At 41.0% G+C, this 27,953-nt stretch overlaps 1 protein-coding gene across 8 annotated transcripts in view; it reads right to left on the bottom strand.

The window, feature by feature from the left end:
• The window catches only part of Runx1t1 (RUNX1 partner transcriptional co-repressor 1), a 147,694-nt gene that overhangs the window by 55,006 nt on the left and 64,735 nt on the right, over positions 1-27,953 (bottom strand). For 7 of the 8 annotated variants that reach the window (XR_005875444.1, XM_021225290.2, XM_005066828.4 and 4 more), the window contains 2 exons: positions 5,453-5,590; positions 3,205-3,446 (listed from right to left, as the gene is read on the bottom strand). Coding sequence is in view for 7 of the 8 variants with exons in the window: in XM_021225290.2 (XP_021080949.1) it covers positions 3,205-3,446; positions 5,453-5,590 (380 nt within the window). In the remaining variant the exon portion in view is untranslated. Of the gene's footprint in view, positions 1-3,204; positions 3,447-5,452; positions 5,591-10,840; positions 11,019-27,953 lie in introns of those variants that run through there. The other variant, XM_040741132.1, reaches the window with a different exon arrangement.

Here is a 27,953-nt window from a genome sequence, read left to right as displayed (position 1 = left end):
TTTAGTCCTTGGGTAAAGTTATTATGACTGATAAAGACTGTGGGCCTTTTGACTGAATAATATTAGAATAATGCTTACTCTTTCTATACCCCTCAATTTCCTTTTTGTAACAAATATGAGGGGACTAATTTTTCTACCCTCAAACTCAAAAAATTTTCACATGAGACTGTGAGTACATATCAATTTCCTATTTACAAGAACACAGGTCAGGATACCAGTATTTTAGCTATCAGTTTATCAACCGAAACACCATTCTTAATCCACCTAAATAATGTCACTATTTATTGTATTATGATTTAGTGCCCAAGTTCACACCACAGGCCTGTCTATACCACCTGGGTGGTCTCATTGTCTCATTTACTGTAGTGAATAACTATATAATTCAATATCTCCATGTGGAAAATATGTATAAAAATCACTCCTTTAAACATTAGCCCCCCAAAATAAATAAAATGTCCTGAAGTCATATTCTTAAAACAATGTCCCTAAGGTCTGAGTGAGGACAAGGTGGCTAAACAAATGTCCCTGAGCCTGAAGAAGGATAAGGTGGCCCACACTATACTCTGCAATTTCTGCACATAAGACACAGAGATATGAAGAACAAGAGTTCAAGTCCATTCCCAACTACATTGCAAACTCTTGGCCAGTCTGGGCTAGTCCAGTCCCAACTGCATTGTAAATTCTTGGCCAGTCTGGGCTAGTATAGCCCAAATTGCATTGTAAACTCTTGGGCAGGTCCAGTCCCAACTACATTGTAAACTCTGGGTCAGCCTGGACTAGTCCAACACAAACTACAATGTAAGCTCTGGGCCAGCCTGGACTACATCCTGAAACCTTTTCTCAAAAAAAAACAAGTTTCTTCCCTACTCACTTAACAAGTAGTCACTTCCAGGCTAAGTGTAGGGTATGCCCCCATAATCCCAGCACTTAGGAACCAAATACAGCTAGATCTCTATGAGTTCAAGTTATAGGACACAGCCAAAATTATACAGTGAAATCCTATCTCAAAAAAAAAAGAAAGATAAATCACTTATTGTACGTGGACACAATAGCCACCCCTCACTTCTTTATAACTTACTTCACTCAAAACATCTATTACTCAGTAAGAAGAAAACTTTACCTAAGCTATCAAGATTTTCTACTTTTTAAGTTTTGAAACCATTTTTAATTTAAAAAATATTAAAATTATGCTTGGGAAAGTTAGGGGTACAGGGTCTTGCTATGTATCCCAGACTTCCTTCCCATCTCTTAATCCTTCTGTTTCAGCTTTCTGAATGCTAGGATTACAGTTGTACATCACCACACCCAGCCCAAAGTAGTTTTAAACTAATAAGAAATTCATCCCTTATTTGACATAGTTATTGTTATGGATATACTTTGTAGTTCCTTAGCTTATTTACACTCTGAAAAGCCTATATATTGTACAAACTGAAAAAATAAAAATAAAGAGCCAGACATGTTGCTCACATTACTTATTCCAGCACATGGGATGAAGAGGGAGGCATCTTTGTGAGTTCAAGGCCAGCCTATGACCTCTGCAAACAATCAACACTATAGAGTGAGACCCTGGGAAGGAGGGAGGGAGAGGGAGGGAGAGAGAGCAGGAGAGGCAGGAATGTTAAGAAAGAAGGGGAGGGAGGAAACAGTAAATGTGAAGGAAAAGATACAATTCTACTTCTACAGAAGTCATCCTCTGTCCTGAAGACAGACAAACTGGTGGACTGGGAAACAGGACATGCTTCTTCCTTTAAATGCAAAAGCTATTAAATGTAGCTCCATCGTGATGCAGGCCTGCCTTCTGGTCCTGTATTGTTCGTGATCATTCCATATAATGAAAGTAAATGATCTGTGGGACAGACCTCAGCTATTCAGGGGACTTGTCACTCTCCATGACTCAGTTCTGGGGCTATAACCTTCCTACGGTCTAGGAAATCACTTATTTGTATCAAAAGTAACAATTAATATAAAAGTGACTCGAAGGTATGGTGTTAAAAGAGGATATATGCTCTCATTTTTAATTTGATAATATATAGGATACAGCAGAATATGTTAGACTGAACAATTCATTTCCAAACTAATCATTTTAAATAATTCTACCTACAGTAAAGAATCAGTTTAAGTTGATTTAAAAAAGTAAGAGGGCCTCAGGTTCTGTAATCCTAGAACTCAGGAAGTTGAGACAGAAGGAGCAGAATTTGAGGCCTTCATGTGCTATAGAGTAAATTCAATTAGTTGTTACTAGATGGTTACAGATTGGAGAGAAATGAGGAGCTACTATCTGATGGGTACAGGTTTTAGCTGAGAAAATGAAATGACTCCAGATGGTTGAGGATGTAACTCAGTAAAAGAACACTTGCCTAGCACGAGTGGGGCCCTGCTTTCAATACCCAGTACTCCACAACACACACGCACACATGCACACACACACACACACACACACATGCACACACGCACGCACAAACATGAGTGTACCCACTGCCCTCCCACACACACACACTGAGTCTGGAGATGCATTAGTGGCAACAATTGTACAATGTGGCTCTATTCGTAATGCCAGTGAACTGCATATTTAAAATGGTAATTAGGGTAACTAGGTAATTAGGGTGATTTTATGTATGTTTTTACAGTAAAAACCTTTAACGCCATTAGTCTTAAGAAAAAAACTACACGAAATAAGAATGTATTACTTGTTGTAAATGCTTGCTCATCTAAGCCAATAGTAAAAATCCTAAACCAAAGACATTAAAATAAGCATTCAGTTAGACTGACTCATTAACATAACAAAACCACTCTATTACTATAGGTGGCCCTAAACTATGCCAGGAGACTATGCTTATTAAAAGAATCCTACAAACGTGTGTATATTACATAAACAAATATATATATACATATATACATACATACATGTAATACAGAGCATATAAGCACACACAGGCATCTGCATACATGCACTTATGGCCAAGCCAACAATTCATTCATATCCCTATATTGTTATCAGTCAAATAGTAAAATTGACTGTGGTAGAGCCTATTCATAATTCAGAACTGAGAAAACACTTTACTGTAGAATCAAATAGATTTGCACAGTACCTAAAGATACAGAAATTGCTGTGGGTTTGGGGCATCTACTTTTCTTGCCCTACCTGTCCCATTCCCAACCCACACACTACCTCTTATCTCAGAAAACAGATTTCTGTGTGCTTACCACCAGTCCTAGTACGAGGGTGCGAACTCTCTCTCCAATCTCTGGTGAAATGTCATTGCCAAACTGCTGCAGGGTAGTAAGAAATCGTTTCAGCTTGCTGAGTTGCCTAGCACCACAGGCTGGAGGCAGCTGTTGATTAGCCAGAGAAGAGGAAGAGGAAGAGGAAGGCCCGTTGCTAAAGCCATTAGGTGGTGAGGGGGCGCCATTCAAGGCCGTAGGTGAATGGCTCGTGCCATTGGTTACTGTCAAGGGCACAAAACCAAAAGGAAAAAGTAAATAAATGTACAAAGAGAGTGAATAAGGGAATTGCCACTAAGTGTTCCTGCCCTGAAATCTAGTGGTTTTGTAATTTTAAAACTATCGGGACATTTGGCAAACTGCTTGGACATCACAGCATCGCCGCACTCAGGCACTCTGTGAGCTCAGAGTCTCCTCCTCACAGTGAGGGGCAGCGGGATGCACAGAAGCTGATAATAAATTGAGCCTGCTGCTGCACAGAGCCAGCCCTGCCTCCCATGTGCACATATGCCAACCACCTGAAATGCTTCAAACACAGCACAAACAGCTTTGGATGTCAGCCTTTGTCACAGGCTCACATCAACATAACAGGACGGTTTCTCCCTAAACTGCTCCCCTAGAGAAAGTGTACATTTGGTGGGGACTAAATTTATCACTGAGCATTTTTAATCATGTTTTGTACACACAACTGACAGCTGTGTTTATAGGAAGAGGACTTTCAAGTTTTAACCTTATACCACCCAATTAGAAGAGTATTTTCTTTCCCTCTTATTTCTTAGCCATTTATTTAGGGGGAAATGTAAGTTTTACATAGGAAGATAGGAAGAAACAATGAGTTGGGATTTACTAAGGAGTTATTTTAAGAAAGTGAGAGGGGACAACTCAGTTTAACCCAGAGCATGGATTAGTAATAATTCACTAAATTCCTTTTGGAAAAAATGTGTTGAACATCAAGATGATTGTCTCCAATAATTAACATAGATGTGGAGGTGTTCGGTGTCACATGCCTGGCATCCCATCACTTGGGAGTCATACACAAGAGGGTAAGGAGTTCAATGTCATCTTGATTACATATATGTAGCAAGTCTGAGGCCAACATGGGTCACACGGTAAGACCCTGCCTCAAAAGCAAAAGCAAAACAGAAAATTAAATGTTCTTTAATCTCAAAGAGGAACAAAGTAACCTATCAATGCCAGCTCACTGGGCCTTGTCAGAAGAAGACATGTGCCTGTCACCATGACTTTGGATAACAAACAATTTGATGACAGGTTACAACTTGGCATGTCACAGTCTTCTGCCTCATACACATTTGGAAAGATCTTTTGAAAGGCAGGGCAGCCTGCATGAATGCTTAGGATATGTATCTTTAGAGACTCACGGATCCACTTTTGCCTCCTAGATATTTTTCATTCATATGGTTTCATGACACATGGTCCATTAATAGTATCATATATAACAGATAAAGATTTCTTAGCTTCACAAACATTTCGTGACCATTTTAACCAGAACCATGAGACTGATTAAAACCATCCTACAGAGTGCCTCTTCTAGAATTCGAAAGTTAGTTGGTGGTCACAATTTTCTATCTTTTTCTGGGATGCTACAGGAGGAAGGATACCCCAACGACTGGACTCAGAAATCAGGACCTGAACTAATTGCAAATGGAGTAACATTTGATAAAATCCTGGTAGGTTCGTGACAAAACCATGCTGTTGAATTCAGAAAAGTTTCTTTAACTGTGCATCAAGCAATGGCATTTTAACTTCAGAATGGGAGCTTTAAAAAAAGAATTTGTAACTATTTGACATAGAAAAAAAGCAAGGTAGAAGTAACTAGAAATAATTATAGCACATTTTTATGTTCTAAGTGAAAGTGAACAACCAAAATAAAGAGCTCTACATTAACATGAATTAAAAGTCATAGGCATAACTATAGCAAGAGAACAAATGTAATATTATTCATTTGCCCAAATCACATCAGATTATAATGTTGAAGTAATAATATAAAGGCAGGCAAATATTCACAGTAATACCAATTATACCTAAAACATGACACTTTTGTTTGGGTTCAATAACCATTACCTACTGGCAAACTTTCAAGGTTTTTGCACTTGGTTCTGTATAACGCACTGACACTGGATTTTACTTTTCCTTGATTGTTTTCTATGTGCAGAACAATTGCAATTTAACCTTCAAAACTGAAAACGTCAATTCATAACTGAGTACTTACATGTTGTTGGCGTAAATGAGCTGGTTCTTGGAGCTCCTTGAGTAGTTGGGGGAGGTGGCATCGCTGGAGGAGTCAGCCTAGATTGTGTCTTCACATCCACAGGTGAGTCTGGCATTGTGGAGTGCTTCTCAGTACGATCTGGGAATGCCACCAGGAACGTGTTATTTCACGCTTTAAACACCCCAGTTCCACAACTAGGGTCTGTCTTTTTTTAGAGGCACACAAACACAAGAAATTCAGTGTCTTCTATCACTAAAATACACTTGTCTATGGAAGTTTAAGGCAGACTATTTTTCAATCAAGCCCCACTTGAGAAGGTGTAGCACAGATGGCGGGACCTCATTTATTACCAGGCTATATAATACCATATTGTTATTTCTGGCTTGGCAGATGCTGTCTTACTAGTGTTATATGCACCAGCACAACTTCACTCAAAGTTGAAGCCAACATTAGCAAGGAGAAGAAAACAGATGAGGAACACAGACAATAATGAACCCCTCCTGACAGCTCAGAAGCTACAGAAACAGAGTTAGGTCCTAGCAGAAGCAGGCACTTCACAGTGCATCCCTGAGACATCCCCACCCCTACCTTCCTTAGTTTCTGGTCCATTAAATGAAACAAGTTATGGTCCCAAGATCTTCCATTTTATCTGCCCTACATTAACATTGTTCTGTCTACAGTAAAGTTGAGCTATTCTTTATATAGAATGTGTGAATTTATGGCCTGTCCCATTCCAAACATGAGACCAACACTCCAATTGATAATCTTAGAATGTAAAAGTACCAAAGTAAAAACTGATAAAAGCTAAAGAAGGACCATGGACAAACCCCTAATTATCCAATGATGACCATTTATATAAGCCCAAATTGGTTTTTCCTAAGTGTATTTCCCCTTTCTTTCATATATACTTGATGCAATGAGACAGGGTTTCATTCTGTAGTCTAGGTCAAGCAGGAAATTCACTATGTAGGCCACCATCAAACATGCATCAATACTCTTGCCTCCTCCTCAGTCTCCTAGTGATGGATGACAATGTGAACATGGGACTTCTAAGTATATTTCTCGCTTGACATTTCCATCTATTTCTGAGTCTAATATAATTCTCAAGGCAATAAATTTCTCATTAAAAATGAAATACTTTCTTGTTTTGTGTCTTTAGATCCAATTTTATACAGTCACGTGACAGATACTCCAAAAACATTTTTGAGGTATTTCTACATTTTAGACACAAAATTTTTCCCTTGTAGGTTTTTAAATATGTAAAATTAAACACTATTCAGAGCATGGTTTTTGAACTATTATTAAAATTATAAGAAGCAATTCTCAAGTTGACGTGAAAGTTAAATATTCAGAGAGCTAGAAAATGGCTCAGTGGTTAAAAGAGCTTACTGGGTTCAGCTCCCAGAACCTATATGGTGCTCACAATCACCTGTAAGCCCAGTTCCAAGGGATTCAATGCCCTTTTCTGACATCAGAGGGCTTATGCACACACAGGGTCCACACACACACACACACACACACGGCACACACACACACACACACATATATATATATATATATATATATATATATATATCAGACACACAATACAGACATATAAAATTAAAATAAATAAATACTTCTTAAAGTCAAATAAACCCCCAAATTACTACTATTAAAATCCCAAACCTAGTTCATGTTTCTTCAAAGCAACTCCTTATGGCAGATTTCATGGCACATGCTTGTAATCCCTGCACTTGGGAGGTGAAGGCAAGAGGATCAGAAGTTCACGGACAGTTTGAAATACCTAATGTAGCTCAAACAAAAGCTATTTCCTACCCAGGTATAGTGAGTGGCACACACCAGGAATCTCAGCACTTGAGAGGCAGAGGCAGGAGGATTGCTTTAAATCTAGTCAGCTTGGTCTATACAAAGAAGTCTAAACTTCTGGGGGTTACTTAGTAAGACCTGCTCTCAAAAAAAAAAAAAAGAATTTTCAGAAGATGTGGGGGTTCAATATAAGAGAGCATTTGAAAAGCTGAACTAATGCTGATACCATATTAGGGATGATGTAATAAAAGAAAATCAACATCAGCATAATAAGTACATCTAACCTCATGACCAAGTCAGCATGTCAGGCTGTTCCTTCCTGTCTTCCTCTCTCCCACAGGCTTAATAACCCTGAATAACCCTAGGTCAAGAGAAGTGTCCTGAGGGAAATGATGGCAGTGACACAAGCACAAGTCGCTTAATTTTTGACCTTACTGTGGCAAAGAGTGACTTCATATGCTACCCCAGAGCACTTAGCAACCAGCATCACAATCACTCATTTTAGTAAAATAAATAAATTAGGCAGGCTTCAAACTGTTCCTTCAATAAATCCACCTCACATTCTACTCTCCTCAACCAACCTCAGCAAGAAGAGAATAAATAGCTCTCCCCTTATTCTGCAGCTCAGGAAAGAGGTATAGCAGCGAATACAGTCTCCCTAAATAAAGGCAAATACTTGTGTCATGCCAAGAAAGGAGGGAGGGAGGGAGGCTTGCCAGAGTCTGCGGGGAGATAACAGTGGGAACTGCTGGTCCATCTGGCTTTCATTCTGCTAACACTCACAGGGAACCAAGAGGGAAGGCAGGCCAGATACACAGACTTGGAGCACATGGTCTTACAGACAGAGAAAGGAAGAGCAGAAGGGGAGGGGAAGTAGGAGGCATGAGAAAAAGAAAGAAAGAAAGAAAGAAAGAAAGAAAGAAAGAAAGAAAGAAAGAAAGAAAGAAAGAAAGAAGGGAAGGAAGGGAGGGAGAGAGGAAGGGAGGGAGGGAGGGAGGAAGGAAGGAAGGAAGGAAGGAAGGAAGGAAGGAAGGAAGGAAGGAAGAAAGAAAGAAAGGAAAGAAAACAGAGGAAGGAAAAAGAAGAAACAGGGAAAAAGACAAAAACAAAGAGAAAAGCCCCAAACAGGTAGATGTCCTCAGAAGCTTTTCTCACCCATAACTAATGCAGGCCCCCTCAGCCCAGTCCACAGTCACCCACCTCAGATGACAACGCCTAGCTAAGAGGGCTCACATCAGTACCCTGTCCTTTTAACACCAAGAGAAAAGGAGATGAGCTATAAGGCACATAATGAGCTTCCTGACAAACTTAAGATTTTGGTTTCTGTCCAAGATAATCTTTGCATTTCGATCTCTGTCCATTTCTAGGAAGATGATGGGATATGCTTTCAACAGCAGCCTTGAGCCACTCACATGACATAATGCCTATCCAGAACATCACTGTCCACAGAGCTGGGAGGGCTGCTCTGAAAAAAATAACATCAATATTTTTGGAACAAGAACTACCAACCAGCACATGGAAGGACACCACTAGTTCAAAGAGGAATATTCTGACCAGATATATGTGGACATGTATATATTTAGGATTTTGACATTAGCCAAATTTCTGTGACAGTTGGCTTCTCTGATCAAATAGTTTCAACCCAGAGGCCCTACAAACTACAGCAAAGTGGGACCATATGGAAGTCATTCTGTTCTGCTCCGACAATCCACCCAGGGTAGGGATGGATGAAGAAACCACCGGCCAGGCCTAACCCATGCATCCAGAAACATTCTGGAACACAGAGATTTAAGATAAATTTAGACAATATGTTTCAAGTATGCAAGCTCTGCTGCATTTGTTTGGGATTATTTTTTCCAATGTTTTTGAAATATATATTCTTGAAACTCTTATAGAAAACAGAACAAAAGCAATGACTTAACCAGAGAAACATCTCACCCATTTCAAATTACAGGATATGGTTAAACCAACATGAGGTTACACTGTATGGTGTGTAACTTTTTCAGTTAATGAAGATTGTATTTTCCTGGTATATCCTTTCTGGTTTTTAGTTGCTGGAGGACAATTTGTGATACTTATTGTAAGAGTGACACAAAATGACATAAGGAGAGGAAGATAAGAGAAAAAAGGGAGGGGGAGTGGGAATTGAAAGAAAAGACTGGAAGAGAAAACTGCTCAGGTCTGGAAAACAGGTGAAATAAAGGTGGGCTTTGTCTCTCCTACAATGACTGGCACAACTTCTAGACAGGACAGTCTTCCCTGTGCAGTAACATGCTTCCTGCTTGGCAAATACCCAGCTCATATGTACCAAAGATGGTGGAGCAAGGAAAAAATTACAGCATATAAAAATGTATTACTGATACCATTTCAATATTGGATCCACTGCCAGGGCCCTCTAGAGGTGATGCTTTCCATTCCCTCTTCCTTCCTTCCTTCCTTCCTTCCTTCCTTCCTTCCTTCCTTCCTTCCTTCCTTCCTTCCTTTCTTTCTGTTTTAATTATAAAAAGGTATAATGTAATCTGGCTTGGCATTTGCCTCACTTAAAATTAGCCCAAATAGTTCCAAGTGTGTTTTAAAGCTATGAAAGATGGGTATTCTACACCAGCCTTATTTATTTGCCTTGCTGGAGAGGATCAATGTGAAATTGTTTGTTTCACCCATTAAGAGCAAGCGTTCCCCTAAGTTAATTATCTGAGCCTTAATTCTGCACAATAAAAATGGGAATACTACTCTATGTTCCTCTTGGAAATGAGACAGGAAATTAAATGAGATTAAAAACACTAGCATGTCCCTACTCATCCTGGACACTAATATCCTCCTGAACTTTCCTAAGCAGTGTCTCTTGCAAGTCCATCAAATCTGAGATCTGTCAATATTGGAGACAGCTATTGTTACTCCTGGGTTTTGTGGAGAATTTTTGTTTGTCTGGAATCTTTCTTTGTTGTTTCATATTTAATAAAAATGTATGGGCTGGGTGTGGTGGTACACACCTTTAATTTTAGAACTTCAGAGGCAGAGGCAGGTGGATCTCTGTGAGTGGGGGTAGCCTGGTCTACGTATCGAGTTTCAGGCAGCAAGAGCTATATGAAGACCCTGTCTTAAAAAAAATAAATACACATAACTCGGTTTATAGGAAGAATCATCACATTCTCTTTCTAAATCCTTTCCCTGTGTTGGAGTCAGTTCAAAGAAAATCAGCCTTAGTGTCATACCCACCATCAATAGCACATAGGGACAGAGTAAAACCAGGGGACAGACAGATGCTCTGGGATTTCTATTGAGACTATATTTCAATACCTCATAGTAAATTGAAAATAACAAGTCACAAATGTATTTGTGGGACCCACATGATGACTTAGTGGGTAAAAATGCTTGCCATCAAGCCTGGTGGCCTGAGTTGGATCCCTGAGTCATATTATTGAATGAGAGAATGACTTCTGTAAACTGTCCTCTGACCTCCTCAAAAGTACCATGGCATTTGTACACACATACACACACAGAAATAAACAAAATGTAGTTTCAAAACATGCGGGATTTCCTTGTTTTTTTAACACAGGGTTTCTTGTAGTTCAGGCCTACCTCTAACTCACTAAGCAACTGAAGATGATCTTTACTCTTGATCTTCCCATCTCCGCCTAGAGGGACCTATGCGGGATGAGACATGTGTTACCACTGCACCTGCTCAGAAATATATTTAAAGCCAAACAGAGAGATGCTCACCTGTAATCCCAGCAGCCTGGAGGCAGAACTAGGAAGAGCACTGTGAGCTTCATGCTAGCCAGAGCTACATAGCAAGGCTCTATCATTAAAACAAAAGCAATGGCAAGAAAGCAAAGAGAGGGGATGGGAGGGGAGCATTTAGGACCCCACCCTGCACACCAAATAGCACAGCTGGGCAGCACAGGGCACTGTGTAGTAACCCTGCTCGCAGTGCACTGGGTAAAGCCAAGATCACATAAAAACAGCTACAGGTCGCTGCTGTTGTTAGTAGCACACACATCACCATCCCAGGAAAAAGATCCAGTCTTAAATGTTAAAGAACATATCCCAAGTTGGGGGACACCCATTCATACAGGAAGATTATGAAGTTCTGAATTTAAGTTCAACTTTGTCATCAGTTTCCTATACTTCTACACAAGTGTGAGTTCATTTCTCCGTTTGTCATATATCCTACCATGACCAAATGTCACCCCAAGCCCATTCAGGGTTTTATTTTGTTTTGTTCCATTTTGTTTTTGAGACAAGTTTCACTATGTATCTCAGACTGGCTTCAAACTCAAGCTAATCGTCCTGCCTCATCTTCCAGAGTACTGAGATTACAGGCATTTATCTCCATGCAGCCTGAATGTCATGTGTTATCAGTGGCATCACATAAGGAGGGGGGGGCTTCAGGAAGTGCTTAGGTCTTGAGGACTCTGCCTTCAGACATGGCACTAGTTCATTACAAAAAGGCTACAGAGACAGGCACGGTGGCTGAGACAAAAGGATTACAAATTTAAGGAGACCGTCTCTCAAAATATTAAAAACAGGTAAGTAGAAATGGATGGAGTATAGTCAGGGTAGGACGTGCCCAGTATGTACATGAGCCCGGGATCCACCCTGTGCTACAAATATAAAAAAAAAAAGAGCAAAACTGGCATCGGATGGGAACTTCACTCAGGACAGACAAGCCCGGCAACAAACACCACACTGCAAGTGCCGACAGAGCCAACGCCTCCATGTCCCAGCCCTGTGAGAAGCAGGCTCCTGCTTTTATAAATTACCAACTCAAACGTATCTTGTTACAGCAACATTAACAAACTAAGAAAAACGGTGTCGTGAGTATTTGTTAAACATGAATAGAGCCTATCTTTTCTCTGACCTTATGACATCATAGAACTGGACAAAATGATATTTGCCTGCAGCTCTAGCATTCAGAAGCCTGAGCTAGGAGGATGATAAAGCCTAGACTGGGCTGTAATAAGAGAGTCTGCACACACACACACACACACACACACACACACACACAAGCACACGCACACACGTGCACACACACACACACACGCACACGCACGCACACCTAACAAATTAAAATAAATTAACGGGCATGGTAGTATACCACTGTCATTAATCCCAACACATGCATGAGAAAGCAAGCAGAGTCAGCAGTTCAAGGCCAGCCTGGGTTGAATGAGACTCTCTCAAAGGACAACAAACAAATAAGAAGCAATTACCGTAAGGAGAGTTCCGCAGTTTCCGTGATAAATACAAATATACCTTTGGTTTAGCCTAGTCACAAACACATCAGAGCTCCAACTCCATACTAATTATCCCTGACTGGGGTCACTTGACTTTGTTCAAGTGCCTACCCTTCCCCACAGTTCCAAAGAGCAGCTGACCCTTGTTTCACACTAATTCTCTTATCAACCATGCCTTTCCAAGGTGGGTGTTGGGACCTACTAAACAAGCAGTAGTACAAGGTTGTGGAAGAGGCTCTAGGGAGACACCCTTCCTCCTGACCCTTCAATGGGGGGAGCTATCCAGAGCACCACCCCTTCAGATTCTACAGGTCTGAACTACAGCACTGATCATTTTGGGCTGCATTACTCCAGGGTCTTCCACAAATATGCTAATATTTTGCAGGTCTCTTTCATCAGCATGGGGACATCAGGGGATGCCTATCTGACGAGGAACTACAAATATTCAAAGTTGGTGATGATGATCAGCCTTCCTCCATTCACATTTACTCTAGGTCCTCCAGAATATCCACTGTTCTCTCATAAACACTTAAAATTAATATCTACTGACACATTTCAATCCTCAATGATCTGGTTATAAAGTAGTTATTCCAATGTACAGTTCTCCATCAAAGCATCCACTGCAATTTTCTTTGACAGCTGAGGTGTGAATGTGTGTGTGTGTGTGTGTGTGTGTGTGTGTGTGTGTGTGTGTGTGTGTGTGTTCATTAGGTAGCTCTGGCTGGTCTCAAGCTCTGTTGATCCTTCTCCCTCAGGCTCTCAGGTGATGGGATTACAGATGGTAGAGTGCTTACCTAGCATACATAAAGCCCTGGGTTTGATCCAAATCTGTGTAAAATCACGCCTAGTGTTGGGAAGGTGAGGGAAGAAAGAGCAAAAATTCATAGAATCCTATCTCCAAATAAACAAACAAAGAGGATGGAGAGGAGACACAAGAAGAAGAGGAAGAATAGGAAGGGGAGAGGAGGGGAAGAGAGGGAACAGGAGGAGGAGAGTTCAGTAGTAGTGAAAGGATGCAGAGGAGAGGGAAGGAGTAGATGGATGGGATGTGACTTGGTCACATAAGTAGGTTGTGTTCATCCCCACTGGACAAACTGGTGTGGGGATGCACACCAGGAAGCTCAGCTCCCCAGAGGAGTCAGGAGGGTCAGAAGTTCAAGACCTCCCTCAACTGCATAAGAGCTCCAAACCAGCCTACAATACATGAGATCATCTTCAAAACAATGAAATAAAACTCCATGTATCAGTTGTGCCTGAGAAGTCTGTGGTCACTTTTCTCTGCATTCTGACCAGGGGCGAACTTTTCTGAGGGTCTGTACCTGGTGCAAAAGGAAGCCTGTCTGATGAAGGGTGAGACTTACACTTACCTGTGAGTAAAAGGATTTAGGATGCAGTTAGAAATTGGACTGGTTTAGGTAAAGGGCAGTAGTAGGATAGAGAGTGAAGACGGAGATTTGGAAGACTCACCAGACCTCAAAGTTCTTGATGTCTCTGGCCAAATGCTACTATTAGAGCTAACTACAAAAAATAAAAGAGGATTGGATCATCTCCATTTGGGAAAACAAGAATTTCTCTTCTTTCTTCGAGACAGGGTCTCATGTTACTCATGATAGTCTAGACCTCACTATGCAGTCAAGGATTACCTTGGACTTATGATCTCCCTGCCTTCCGTCCTTGAGTACCGGGATCACAGGTGCTATTCATTTCTAGACCTTGAACCCAGAACTCCTGAATGCTAGACAGACACTCTACCAACTGAGCGCTGTCTCTATCTTGCCCCCTATTGTAACAGTTGTCTAGCTATATTGGACACTTTTAATCCTATTTCTGAATGGCGACTTCATGAGTACAGATTTTTGTTTGAATTAAATTCCAGCTTCCTTGGCGTTTATAAGAGTGTATGGAATAGAAGCATCTGATACAGGCTATTGAATGGACGAATGAAGAAAGCAAAGCTAGGCAGTACCCAAACAACCACAGGTTTGTGACTAAATCCATGGTTATGCAGGTCAGAACAAAGGATGAATACAGCAGAGAGGAGGGGTGCTGAGAACACACACTCATCAAAGGTAGAAAGATGTGCCGTTGGAAAGAGTCTACCTCAGTTTGCTCATTTTGAGACATAGATAATATCCAGGTCAAGGAAAGAGGAAGCATGAGAGTCAACTGGTGCTTTTCACTAGAATGTTATCTTAGTGATTTCATGAAGATAAAAGCCACTGGTCTTGGCAGTTCTGGTAGACTTCAGGCAGTACACATCTTGTGGAAACATGTCCTTTCATCAACAACTGTTCCTCCATTCCGGTACCTCTTGGATCTTCTTATAATCATTTCTTGGAAGTAGTTCTTGGAAGCTGTGGAAATGGGTATCAAGAGGATGGAGGTCTGATCCATCCTACTTGTGTTGATTTGATTTCATCTCCATCTGTTTCACATTTCACCATCCTGTTTAGGATATCAGATAAAAAGGGAGGGCCTCCTCTTTCAGAATGAGAGGTACAGACTCCTAGTCTAGGCAATCAGCAACTGTTGACTGAATGACTATGATAAAATGCTTAGCCAGGAAGAATGGCACACACCTGTAATGTCAGCACTTGGGAAACAAAGGAAGAGGCTGGTGCATTGTAAACTCATGGCTAGCCAAACCACAAAACAAGATTCTGTCTCAAACACAAAACTAAACTAAACTAAAACTATTTAGTGAGAAAACTCAAGTGCTCCAATTAACAGAAAGTAACTACTTGGACAAAGAGACAGATCATTCCAGAATGTGGAAAGCATCATTATTCGGGAATCAAATCTTCATATTCTTTAAGCACAGATAATTGTTGCTCTGGTAGCTTATTTGTTAAAGAAATGTACAACAAAAGACTGAGCCTCTGCAGAACACAACAGCCCAGACCTCTCAGACCTATTGGGCTCAGGCCTAATCCAGCCAGCCCCAGTTTACTCAGATAGTGGTTAGCAAACCAAAACAGGAAATTAGAGGGTGGACAGTTTACGTATCTGTGGCTTAGTCACAGATCAGCAAAGAGTGGGATCTTAACTGCATATTTCTTGGGTTTAATTGAATGTGTGCCAGGGGGAAATAATATTAACAAGTTTTACCTTACAAGCAATGGGAAGACAAATTTTTTTGTCTGCCAAATAGCAAGCTAGTTTTGGTATCATGGCTAGACACGGAGATGAAAGTAGAATAAGAAATGTCAGTAAAGACTGGTGTGACAGCTCATGCCTATTATCGCAGCACTCAGGAGGCTGAGATGGGGAAGGGAGTGATGAAAATTAGAGGGTAGTCTGTATTCTATAGTGACAAAGCTAGCCTTGAACTTGTGTGAACTAAAGTTACCAGGAAAAAAGGCACACCTCTGCTAATGACTTCGCAAAGATGAGTCATCTGAGAGTTGACACATTACAAATTTGGAACCAAATTAGCTTCAGCTATCTTAATTTCCACCTGCTTCTGACCTAATATCCTTGTGACATACCGCCTGAAACCCTGAATGTATGAACGTAAAAGACTGCTAGCTTCCAACAAGCCAAGATAATCAACTGGCATCTAAAACCCACAGCAGAGATTTCTCCTCTTTGTTGTCACTCAACTTCCTGTCATTTCCACCAATATAACTGAAACATGACTTAAGACTTCCTTGTGAGCCGGGCGTTGGTGGCGCACGCCTTTAATCCCAGCACTCGGGAGGCAGAGGCAGGCGGATCTCTGTGAGTTCGAGACCAGCCTGGACTACCAAGCGAGTTCCAGGACAGCCTCCAAAGCCACAGAGAAACCCTGTCTCGAAAAACCAAAAAAAAAAAAAAAAAAAAAAAAAAAAAAGACTTCCTTGTGTTCTCTAACTATAAAATACTCATGAAACTCTTACCACACTGAAGTATGTAGTTGGGGACAAACTGACTCATGTTCCTGGGCCATGGCAACTCATATTTGGTGCCAGAATAAACTATGCTGTCCTTTGAAGTGAGAGCTGTTTTCGTGTGGACACCAATGTTCTCTTGCCTCAGTGTCTTTTGTGGTTGGAAGGAGAGACCTGGTCACAGCCCCTCCCCCCACACACACTTATTGTAATTGTTGTTGCTCTTTGCCATCCACTTAAAACTAATGCAGCCAAAGCACAGGTGCACATCTAGTTCCATGATGAGACAAAAGGAACTCAAAGCCAGCCTGGGCAGCGCGGCGAGACAACCTCAGTTGTAAAGCACTTGCCTAGGTGCTCATCTCAACAAGGTCTGATTCTCAGTATGGTAAAATACATAAATACATCAAACCAGGACTGGCAAGATGCCTGAGCACATAATGGCATTTGTTGCATTAGCAACCTGAGGTTGATCCTGGAACTCAGGTAAAGGTGGAAGGAGAGAACCAACTCTTCAGAGCGTTCACTGGCCTCTCATATGGGTGTGCACGCTCGCATGCTCGAACACACACACACACACACTCATACATGCTTTACATTCTAATTATAGGATCTGGCTAATTCTCTGCTTAAAGTGTTAATGATAGTTTCCTTTCACCCTGGGAACACAATCTAAAACCCTCTAAATGACCTGCAGGGAAGCCAGATTTTATCTGCCCCCTTCTCTTTATCTCACCTCACAGCTCATTGGTTTAATGACTTGCAAGCTTCTCTGGCTTCCAGGCTTTTCTCTCTGCCTGGAGCATACAGTTCAGGTCAAATCCACTACACAAGGAAGGTGTCTTTGATGGCTCCCTGGACACTCTGTTATAAACACTATTTTACCATCTAAGCTGTCTCTAGGGGCTTCTCAGAATTATGCAATCTCTATATAATTAGTTGTTTTCCTATTGCCCCCCATCAGGTCGTTACATGGCATGCTGCAAGTCAAGGCACGTGTTACATTATGAATCTCACATCAATTCAATCCCAAAATTTATCACAAGGTAGTGTGCCATAAAGGTGAATAAGGATTTTCCTATTTAAAAATCCAGATTTGGGGGCTGGAGAGATGGCTCAGTGGTTAAGAACACTTGCTGCACTTGCAAAGGGCCCAGACTCAGTTCTCAGCTCCATGTCAGGCAGTTCTCCAACACCAGAACTCCAGATGGAGTGATTCTGACACCTTCATCTGTCCTCCAGGGCCAACAGGCTTGCATGCGGTGCACATATGTACATGTAGACACTCAAATATACACTTGAAATAAAAATAAACAAATCTCTAGTAATACCTACATAAAGGGCGACCAAAGCAGTGCAATTCAGTATTCCTTTTCAGTTTCTTTAATAAGAGAAAAGCTGTTGAAAACATCTCTAATTTGTATTACCAAACTTCACTGGTATCAGCCAATATCATCCTCCCAGATCACTCCAATCCAAAGACCGATTCAGCAAAGGTTGATGGTGCACATTTATACTTCCTGAATTATGGAGGCACAGGCTAGAGGATCTCAAGCTCAGGATCAGCCCAAATTACATAGGGAGAGAGACCCTATCACAAAATACCAAAGTTGGACATAGCTTTAATGGCCGAACACTTGCTGGCATGTATCCCCAGCACCACAGAAAGCCAAGCACCAAAACAACCACAAAAAAACAAAAGACTTAGAGAACTTGGTAAGCTGTGTTTTCATTTTAATTCCAAGATTTTATTTCCTTTTTGATTTCTACAGTGATTCACTATTACTGGATGGTGTGCTGTTTAGTTCTATAAATTTAAATACTTTCTATAACTGCTACTTCTGTTACTTTACAGCTTTACTCCACTGTATAGTAGAATATTCTGGATGTTAGTTCGTTTGTTTGGTTTTTCTATCTTTCTCCATCTGTTGAGACTTGGTTTATGTCTTATAAGTGACCAGTTTTGGAGGAAGTTCCATGGGCTGTTGAGAAGAATACGTATTTTTGGTGTTGGGTGGAATATTCTATAGATGTCTGCTAGGTCCATTTGATTTATGACGCCAGTAACTGCCAACGTTTCTTGCCTCTTCTTTTGGCTTCCCACCATTAACTACATGGGAAGGCCCTACTCCTGAAGACAACACAGAGATTGGTTGAGGACACAGAGAAATCAATCTCAAACAGAACAGGAAACTTCCCTGATGGGCACGTTCATAGAGCAGGAAGGTGCCTTGAGGGCTACTGGGAGATGAAAGACGTGATGGTCTTATCCAGCACTATACCCCACATGCTGTAACATCAACCTGCCAAGCAAAATGTGCCACCGGTAAAACAGTGACACGACTGTCACAAAGGTAACCAACTGCTTTTGTTTATTGGATTTGAGACTTGCTCCACAAGACAGAACAAAATCCTGGCATTTTTAACCTGGCCAAAGGCCTCAGAGGGCCTTATGCTGTCTTGCCAGATAGTCATGCTGTCAAACTGATGTCTAAATACTAAGGTTTATCCCATAGGTTTGTGCTGCTTTTAGTGAAATAATTTTTAAGTCATTTTCTTGTTAACTCATGTGCTCATCTTAATGTCTCAACCTCCTTTGATCTGTTGCCCACTTCTTATGCCTTTCCTCCAGTGGAAGTTCAACGAACTGAGGTCTGCCTCTTTTTGCCGTCTCAACTGGCTCTTCCCTGACACAGGTGTTCACACCTCCTGCAACAAGTTGTGCCAGGGATAGACTCTCTCGAGGGCCAGACCCTGTAATCTCGTTATTTGCTTTAACACATCTATCTGGATAGCCAGTGACAGGATAATTTAGAACCAAGCCCAACTTCTCCCGTGGGAATCTGCCGCCTCTTCAGACATTTCAGCCCTGGGTTTTGTACTGTTTTCCAACCAGCTGACTAAGCTCCAAGCCAAAAGCATCCAATGACTTCCTGACTCCATCATCTTCAATCCACTCATTCCAGTATCCCATCAATTCCACCTCTGCTACCACAATGAGCCTTTCCCAATCCATAATAGGTGTGGCCTTTAAAATCTATTTATGCACTGTGCTGTTGTCCCTACTTCCACTCATCTCTACCCAAATCCTTCTTCACATCTGGGACAAGAGTTCCAAGGTGAGACTGTGACAAAACCAACTTTTAATCCTTGTACAATTAAACAGATTTCCAGGGACTCCTGAGGGGTTCCCACTTCCAATTCAGAAACCCCAGCATCTAAACAACACAGTGATCATTCTGAAAACAGTTTGTTACATTAAACCATCTAAAAGTAAAGAAATATATAACACTATCAAGCTATGCCTTCTATCCCTACCCTGTATACACTATAATATTTATAGATAACATATTTCCCAACAAAATGCTAATCAATTTTTTTCTGAAAGTTGCAGATGTCTTAGAAGTTCATTTGAACTGGGCATGGTGGCACACACCTGGAATTCCAGTACTTGAGCTAGCATGGAGAGGGGATAACCGGGAGGAATCCAAGGTCATGATCAGCTAGTTATGAGATCAAGGCCAGTCTGTGTCACATAACACCCTATCTCAAAGAAAAAAGTTAATTTGAAAGACAAATTAAAATATTAAGGAAAAGTTTGAAAATGAATGATAAATTCAGCTTAATTTTTTATTAAAATTCATGATAAAATTACAATTTTGATAATCTGCTGCTAGTAAGGAGTTGGATAGCCAAAAAAACAAAACAAAAAGTTTAACTAAACAAAAATATTAGTTGAAAAATCAATATATATTACCTAAAATCCAATATGTAATAAAGATGACTTCTTGTCAGATACACTGAAGCACTCCTGCCACCCAGGACTTGGGAGGCTAGGACAAAAAGATCACAAGTACAAGGCCTGCAGCCTTACCTCAAAAATAAAAGAGACATAAAAAAATAAACCAAAGATGGAAATAAATAAACACCAAAAACTTCCTGAATTCTGGGTTAGAGGCTAAGAGTGCTTGCTGTTCTTGGGGAAGACTTGAGTTTAGTTCCCAAAAGCCACAGCAGGCCATTCACAACCACTAGTAGTTTCAGGGAATCCATCCCCTCTTCTCACCTCTGATGGTGCCTGCACTCACATTTGCATATTCTCACATAAAGAAACTTACATACACACATCTTTATAATTTTAAGAGTTCTTTCCAGGACACAGGCCTAGAGTGTTAGCACTCTGGAGGGATCAGCAGGAGACCCAAAGTACAAGTTCATCCTTAGCTACATAGTAAACTCAAGGCCAGCCTGGGCTACTATATGAAACTCAGTCTCAAAAACACAAATGGAAGAGGGAGAGGGAGAGAAGGAGGAAAAAGAAAAGAATAAGACTTTTCTGCAGTCCATCATAAAATTTCCTATGTACAAGAACACAATTTTTAAGTAGATCTTACAGAAGCTTTCATTACACCCCATTTCACCCTCCACGCTCTCATTTACCCACAGCCAGACAATTACTAGAAAGTTCTATAAATAAACCAGCCATAACTTTTTAAGTTGCATGGCCTTCTAAGTAGCATGACAATGCCTGACACCCTCCACTTGCATTCCATCCTGCCCTACCCAGATCTGAAGCAATGCTTTGAGTAGCATATCCAGGCTAACTACCCATAGGTCACTTCATAGCCACACTGGTGGTCAGGCTGACTGCTTAAACTCTTAGTAACCTTAATCTTCAACAAGATGTCAATTCATCCCCCTCAATGTAACTCATGGCAAACATGGCATCCCAAGAAGAGCAGTCACACCAGTCACATAACTTCTATTATACTGTTATAATTATTTTACCATTAATTATTTCTGTCATTTAATCACACATAATTTCTGAGTGTATATATAGAGCAAAAATACAGTGCAAAAATATAGCTTGGTCCTAACTATAGTCAGGTGTCCACGAAGGTTCTGGGAACACATCTACCATGGGTAAGGCTGACTGTTACCTATGAAATCACACAATGCCTTATAAATAAAATTGCAATCCAAATGAAAAAGATAGCCAGATCTGCATATAATTCTAGTACCCAGGAATCAGAGACAGGAGGTTAGCCATGAGTAACAGACCAGCCTGGTCTATATGGTGAATGTGCTGTCAGCCAGGCTACAGAGTGAGAAAACCAGTGTGTGGGCCACAAAAATGACACAAGGTGAAGGTGCCTGCCACCAACACTGACAACCTACATTTGATCCCCAGGGCCCACATGGCCAAAGGAGAGAGCCAACTCCTACAACTTGTCCTACAAACGCCACACATGTTCCACGCCAAGACACATACACAGATACGAAGAGACACATGAATATAAAATTTAAAACAATAGGCTTATGTACATATGCAAACATATTTATAGATATTCATTAAGGCTTAGAAGAAGATATAAGAGTGTTTTTTTAAAGAATAAGCCATAAATGTGTCATTTACTTATAAATTACCACAAACAAAGTAAATGTAAACAGCAAACCAAGAAAAATATAGTTTGGTATGTGACAGTAATGGACTGATACTCTTGATCTACAAGAAATACAAAATGCACATAAGAAATATAAAATATATAGTCAATACATGTATAATAAATAGTATATGCTTATAATTATAATCTCAGCACAATGGAAGATGGGGCAGGAGGACCAAAATAAAAAAGTCAATCACCTACAATAAGAAACAGACAAGATGTAAAATCCTTTGGAGAAAAAAAAACATAACTTCCCAGAGGTTGTAATGGCAGATGTTTAATTCATTTAAAAACAATCATTTTTTGCATGTAATAAAATGATAATATGATTATTAGTTATATAGCACAAACTGACACCTTACCATATTTCTTTAAAACGGTAAGTTTCCTGTAGGACAACCACCAGACAGTAGGTATAAATTGTCTTTAAATATACACATGTATCATTTACTGCACTACTTACACTTACATTCCTCTCGGCAGTTACTATAAACCATTAACACCAGGCAAGCAACAATGTTTATGACCAGGAGACTGGCAGCAAGCTGGTCATTCCACTCCATGACTGTTTTGATGATGGAAGAACAAAATAAGGGCATCCATACGCTCTACAGCCAAGTGGAGCTTTCCAAGGCACTGTCCATGTCACCCAGCAAAATGCCTCTTTCTCTTCTACTTCTAACTCTATACTTAATCTTAAAAGCCTCGGGTATGTGCCAGAAACATCCCTGAATCTCTGATGAGTGACAAAGAACTATGTGACCAATTCACACACTCTACTTTCTGGCAGTCACCTTTTCCTTAGGGAGTAATGTACAAAATGGGTATGCACGCACCTTAAGACTAATTGGGGTAGCAGCGAGAACATCAATTTCCTAGCCATAAAACTCTCAGCAAATGATTTTGTGTGGTTTTGGTTTTTAGAGACAGAGTATTAAGCAGTCTACCTGCTACTTAGCTGAGGCTGTCCTTAAATTCCGAGTCTTCCTGCCTCTAACTCCAGAGAACTAGGACTGCATGGTATGCACAGTGCACTCTGTTATCTGTGAAATACTGAGGGAGCAACTCTGCCAAGGTTGTTAGTTTCCCACAGAGGCAGGAAAAAAAAAGAAAAGGTGGGAAGTGGGACTTAAGGCAGCCTGAAGAGAATAGAAGTAGTCCAAGTAGTCAGATTGTAATAGAGGTTCCAAGTACTTTCAAATATTAGCCAGAAACAAAAGTACCTAGGGACCAGAGAGATGGCTCAGTGCTAAGTCTGGCCACAGAAGAATGGGAACCCACAGGGCAGAAGGAGAAAACTGACACCCAGAAGTTGCCCTCTGATCACTACTTTGGGGCATGAACACATAAAATAAATAAATAAATACACCACATAAAATAAATAAATACATTATTTTTAAAGTGCCTTAGCCAAGTATTACAATCAGTATATGCTTGTACTCCCAGAATTTGGGAGATAGATGCAGGAGGATCAAGAGTTCAAGGCCATCCTCTGCTAAATACTGAATTTAGAGCCAGCTTTGGGTACATGAGATTCTACGTTGAAACACAGAAAGTGCCTTCCTCTCTTCAATATCCCAATGACTCAACAGTGCATGCCACCAGTATTTACTGAGTAAAAGAATGAATGCTGGTTTACTCATAGTCACATTCATGCACAGTAGAAGATGGGGAGGGAAACAACTGGAAATCTACAGGAGGAACCCTCATGTTACTAGAGTATCATGGGAACTAGATTGCCAAACAGATAGCTAAAGTCCTCAAGAGCCATTTAAGGGATCCCACACAACAAAACAGAACTCTGAGGTAGTGGGTTCTTGAGGCCAGCCTGGCAATGCAGCAAGCTCTTAACAAACAAACAAACAAACAAATGCAGGCTATTCTCCATGAAGCAGCTTTCCCTACAGGCTGATCCATCAACAATGGTTTCAAAGACAAGTGAGGGCAACCCGTGGACTGTATTAGGTAACACATCCCAAAGAAGACCCGAAAGCTGTGTTTATATGGAAGTTGTTCTTTAGTTTAGCACAACATCCATGTAAGAGAATCAAATACAGTTTATAGAAACTCTGAGGTGGTTTCAGTTTCACACAAACACACACCCATATATCTGGGAATCAAATTCATGCCCTTGAAAAAGCCAGCAAGTGCTAGATTTTCTGGCCATATTAAAGTCTCATATACACCAACTCTTAACATACAATATGGCCCAGCTAATTCTTTGCCTAATATAACTTTTCAAGATGTCCATGGCCTTACTTTAATTAATAAAGTGATTGAGAGAAGGTGCCCTAATTAATTAATTGATCTCTGAACACTCCCTGAAGACAGATATTCTCATTCTGTTTACCAAAAGACAAACCTGCTTATGGGGGCTGGGAAGATGGCTGGAGTTGTCAAGGAATTTGCTTCCAAGGCTGACTACCTAATGTTGATCCTTGAGACCCATAGGGTGAAGGGAGAAAAGCTAGTCCTGCAGGTTGTACTCTGACTTGCCCACACGCACACCACAACGTACATGTAATACACACATGGAGGTATGAACATACACACATTAAAAAATAAACTTTCTTGAAAAAATACATATACTCGAGTATGTATGTAAATCTATTTCCACGTCTCTAATTTCTAGACATCTTAAAGTGAAACACTTTTTGACAACCAGACTACTGGGAAACCTAATGCCATAAAATTCTGGCTAGCTACAGTTTGAATGACACATTTTTACAATCCACATGCCTACCTCAAGTTCTAGAGACATGTCTCAAGTGAATACATAAATAAATTTCATATTAATAAGTCCTTAATGTAGCCATATCTGTATTTATACTTTGAATGTGGGTAAATATGTTATTCAATTAAAATGACAGTCAAAATTCCTTTCCACTTACCAAGAATCATTTATATTTTATGTAACACTAGAGATGTCTCAAGCTTACAGAGAGAATTATAATGGGGGAATCAAACCAAACACTGACAGACAATCACAAAGTGAATTCTGCTCATCAATGAAGAACACTGCAGAGTGGGATTCCATAAGGACACTATCAAGAGAACCACCTGGTCATTCTTTTGTCAGATAAATTAATCACAAAAGCAATACATGCAAGAAAGGCTGATCTCAATCTCAGGCTCCCACATTATCATCAGCATGTTACTCAGAGAACTCCAATCAAGATGTCTCCTGAATTTCCCCTATGATCATGCCACCATTATTTCCTTAAGAAACAAAGTACTTTTTGTGGGCATGATGGACACTGCCACAGAAGTCCACTCTGATTGTGAATATCAGTGGTCTTTGAGCAAAAGGAAGGAAACAATGCCAAAAGCCTCTGTCTTGAGAGACTAGAGCAGTCCTTTTCAGAACCTTTTCTCACAGACTATTAACCACCGGTGCAGCATGCCCGTAATGCCAGCTACTCAGGAGGTTCAAGCCAGGAAGGAAGTCAGTCTGAGCCCAGTATGGAAAACCAGTGAAACCTTGTATCAAGATGAATTTTTAGGAAGAGCTGGTAAAGCCACACAGGAGGGAAGTTCTTGGCTAGCATAAAAAAGACCGGACTTGATACCCAGAAATACAAAGATACACAGACACACACACACTCCCCTCTCTCCTTCTTTCTCTCTCTCCCCTCTCCTCTCTATAGGAAAATCTGTAAAACCAAATTATCTTTCTATGAAGAATCTTGGGCTAGCAGGAAAATCCTAGATTTTTCCCTGGTAGATGGTGTGTTACATTAATTTACTTTGACTGATTGTAGACAAAGTAAGAGGTTGGTTTACCTTCAGCATTGCCTCTATTCTTTTCACCTCCAAGAAATCTGGAATGTTCATAACCCCTGGCTAAAGCAGGCTGTGACAGTGTGGTGTGTGGTGATTCATAACTTTCCCAAAGACCACTTCTAGAACTACAATCATTTGGACTCATTCATCTAAGGGTGGTGTGTACCAATAGTACAGAGAGAGAGTACAGAGTACAGCATGGAGAGAGAGAGAGAGAGAGAGAGAGAGAGAGAGAGAGAGAGAGAGAGAGGGAGGGAGGGAGGGAGGGAGGGAGGGAGGGAGGGAGGGAGGGAGGGAGGGAGGGAGAGGGAGGGAGAGGAAGGGAGGGAGGGACCGAGGGAGGGGTGGGGACACATAGAGAGACACAGAAGACAGAGACGAAACATGCCTCTGAACTGGCTTGGGATAGTGGGACCTCACCAAAGGTATCTAAAAAAAAAAAATCACCTCATCATGTATGAATACAAAACTCTCATCCGGAACATAAATGTCCCTTAATGCATCAACAAGAACAGATGCTGGCAAGCTGATTTGAGGGAACCCAGCAAGATCTTTCAGGATCTTTTCGAAAACTATTTGTCTGCATGGAGTGATGCATGCCTGCCAATGTAACTACTCCCAAGATGGATGCAGGAAGATGGATGCCACTTTCCTAAGAAGCCACTGATTTATGTGGACAGAGAGGAGGGAAAAGCAGACATTAAGTAAAGTGACCATGTTTTGGCCTGGTTTCTGTCTTCCTTGCCACAAAAACATCGAGTGTTCAGTCCAGCTGTGCTTCCAGTTAACATGATTAAACACACAATGTCTTTCTCTGCCTTATCTTAAAGGGCCATGGGTTAGAGGTCTTACATTGGGCTTTCAGAAACCAAGAAAGGAGCAGCAGATGAGTTACACTATGACCACACCCAATTCCTGGCAGTCCCTAAGCATCAAATACTCCGTTGCTTGTGCTTCAGGAACACAATAAACACGAGAGAGGTTACTTCCCCACTCTATAAATGGCTGAGGCAGCCTGGTTGCACAGTTTGCTTCCCCATCATTCCATCAGGTGCTCAGTGATCTCCTGACCATCCTAAGTCAGCCACAGTTTTCACACCTTCATGTCTGTCACAACATTCAGAAAACTCAGAACTCCTGTAGATCTCCTTTTCTGGATTTCAGAAACCCTCTCACCTGTGGCATCACCTGGCCCAGCTCAGTGCAAAGTTTCATGAGTGAGTGAGACAACACTGTAATCCAACAGGATTAACAATGGAGAGAGAGTTGATTACAAACCCCAAAGGAACAAGAATGCATAACACACCAGGAACAGAATAGGAAAGATAACAGCCTGAGTTTGTCCAAGGGTTACAGGGAAACTGTGACAAAACAAAGGGGGAGGGATCCAAAGAGGCAGATGAAAATGAAGTTGGAGCTATGAGCCAGGGCTGGTGGCTCTCATCTGTAATCTTAGCATTTGGAGAATGAGTTCAAGGCTATACTAAGCTACAGAGTAAAACTTTGTCTTAAAAAAAAAGCATAAAACAAAGACAGCAATAAACATGAAATAGAGATGAGGTGGATGCCTTTAATCCCAATGTTGGGGAGGCAGAGGCAGGTTGATCTCTGTGAGTTCAAGGTCAGCATGGTCTACAGAATGAGTTCCAGGACAGTGAGAGCTGTTACAGAGAAACCCTGTCTCAAAACCCATACCTCACAAAAGAAATAGAGAAAGAAAGAGAATGAAGAAGCAGGGAGAAGGAGAAAGAAGGGGCAGGAAATGGGAAGGGGGGAGGGAGGAATGTTGTTAGAACTTTCAAAAGACGCCTCAGCTATAGAACAGCGGTAAAACGTGTGTTTAGCTTATGTGCACTCTAGGTTATATCCATAACCACAGAAACAACAAGAAAGAAATTAATGAGCAATACCTAGCATGATCAGACCAGATGAGGCAAGAAAGTCATGGAAACTGGCCATTGTCCCTCACACCTGTAATCACAACACCCAGGAATTTAAGACAAGAAGACTGTAATGATGCAGACGCTCGTGCATCTACAACCACCCCTCCAGGTACAGAAGGGGCACCTTTTTACCACCAGAGACTTCATTTAGCCAGCCATTCAGTCCATCTAGACTTCCTTCCTGGAAGTGGGAGCTGGAGAAATGGCTTAAAGATTAAGTGCACTAACTGTTCTTCCAGAGGATTTAGGTTCACTTCACATCAAGATGCTCACAACTGCCTGTAGCTCCAGTTCCAGTGGATGTAATGCCCTCTGGATTCTTAGGACATCTGCCTGTCTCAACTTGAGGAATACAGGATGGACACCAGAGGTGGTCCTCTGACTTCCACACAGGTGTCATGGCATGTGTACAT

This window comes from Mesocricetus auratus, unplaced genomic scaffold (genome assembly GCF_017639785.1).
Source record: "Mesocricetus auratus isolate SY011 unplaced genomic scaffold, BCM_Maur_2.0 Super-Scaffold_6730, whole genome shotgun sequence".
Taxonomy (NCBI): domain Eukaryota; kingdom Metazoa; phylum Chordata; class Mammalia; order Rodentia; family Cricetidae; genus Mesocricetus; species Mesocricetus auratus.
Note: the sequence above shows the minus strand (reverse complement) of the source record. Positions and strands in the feature narration are given on the sequence as shown.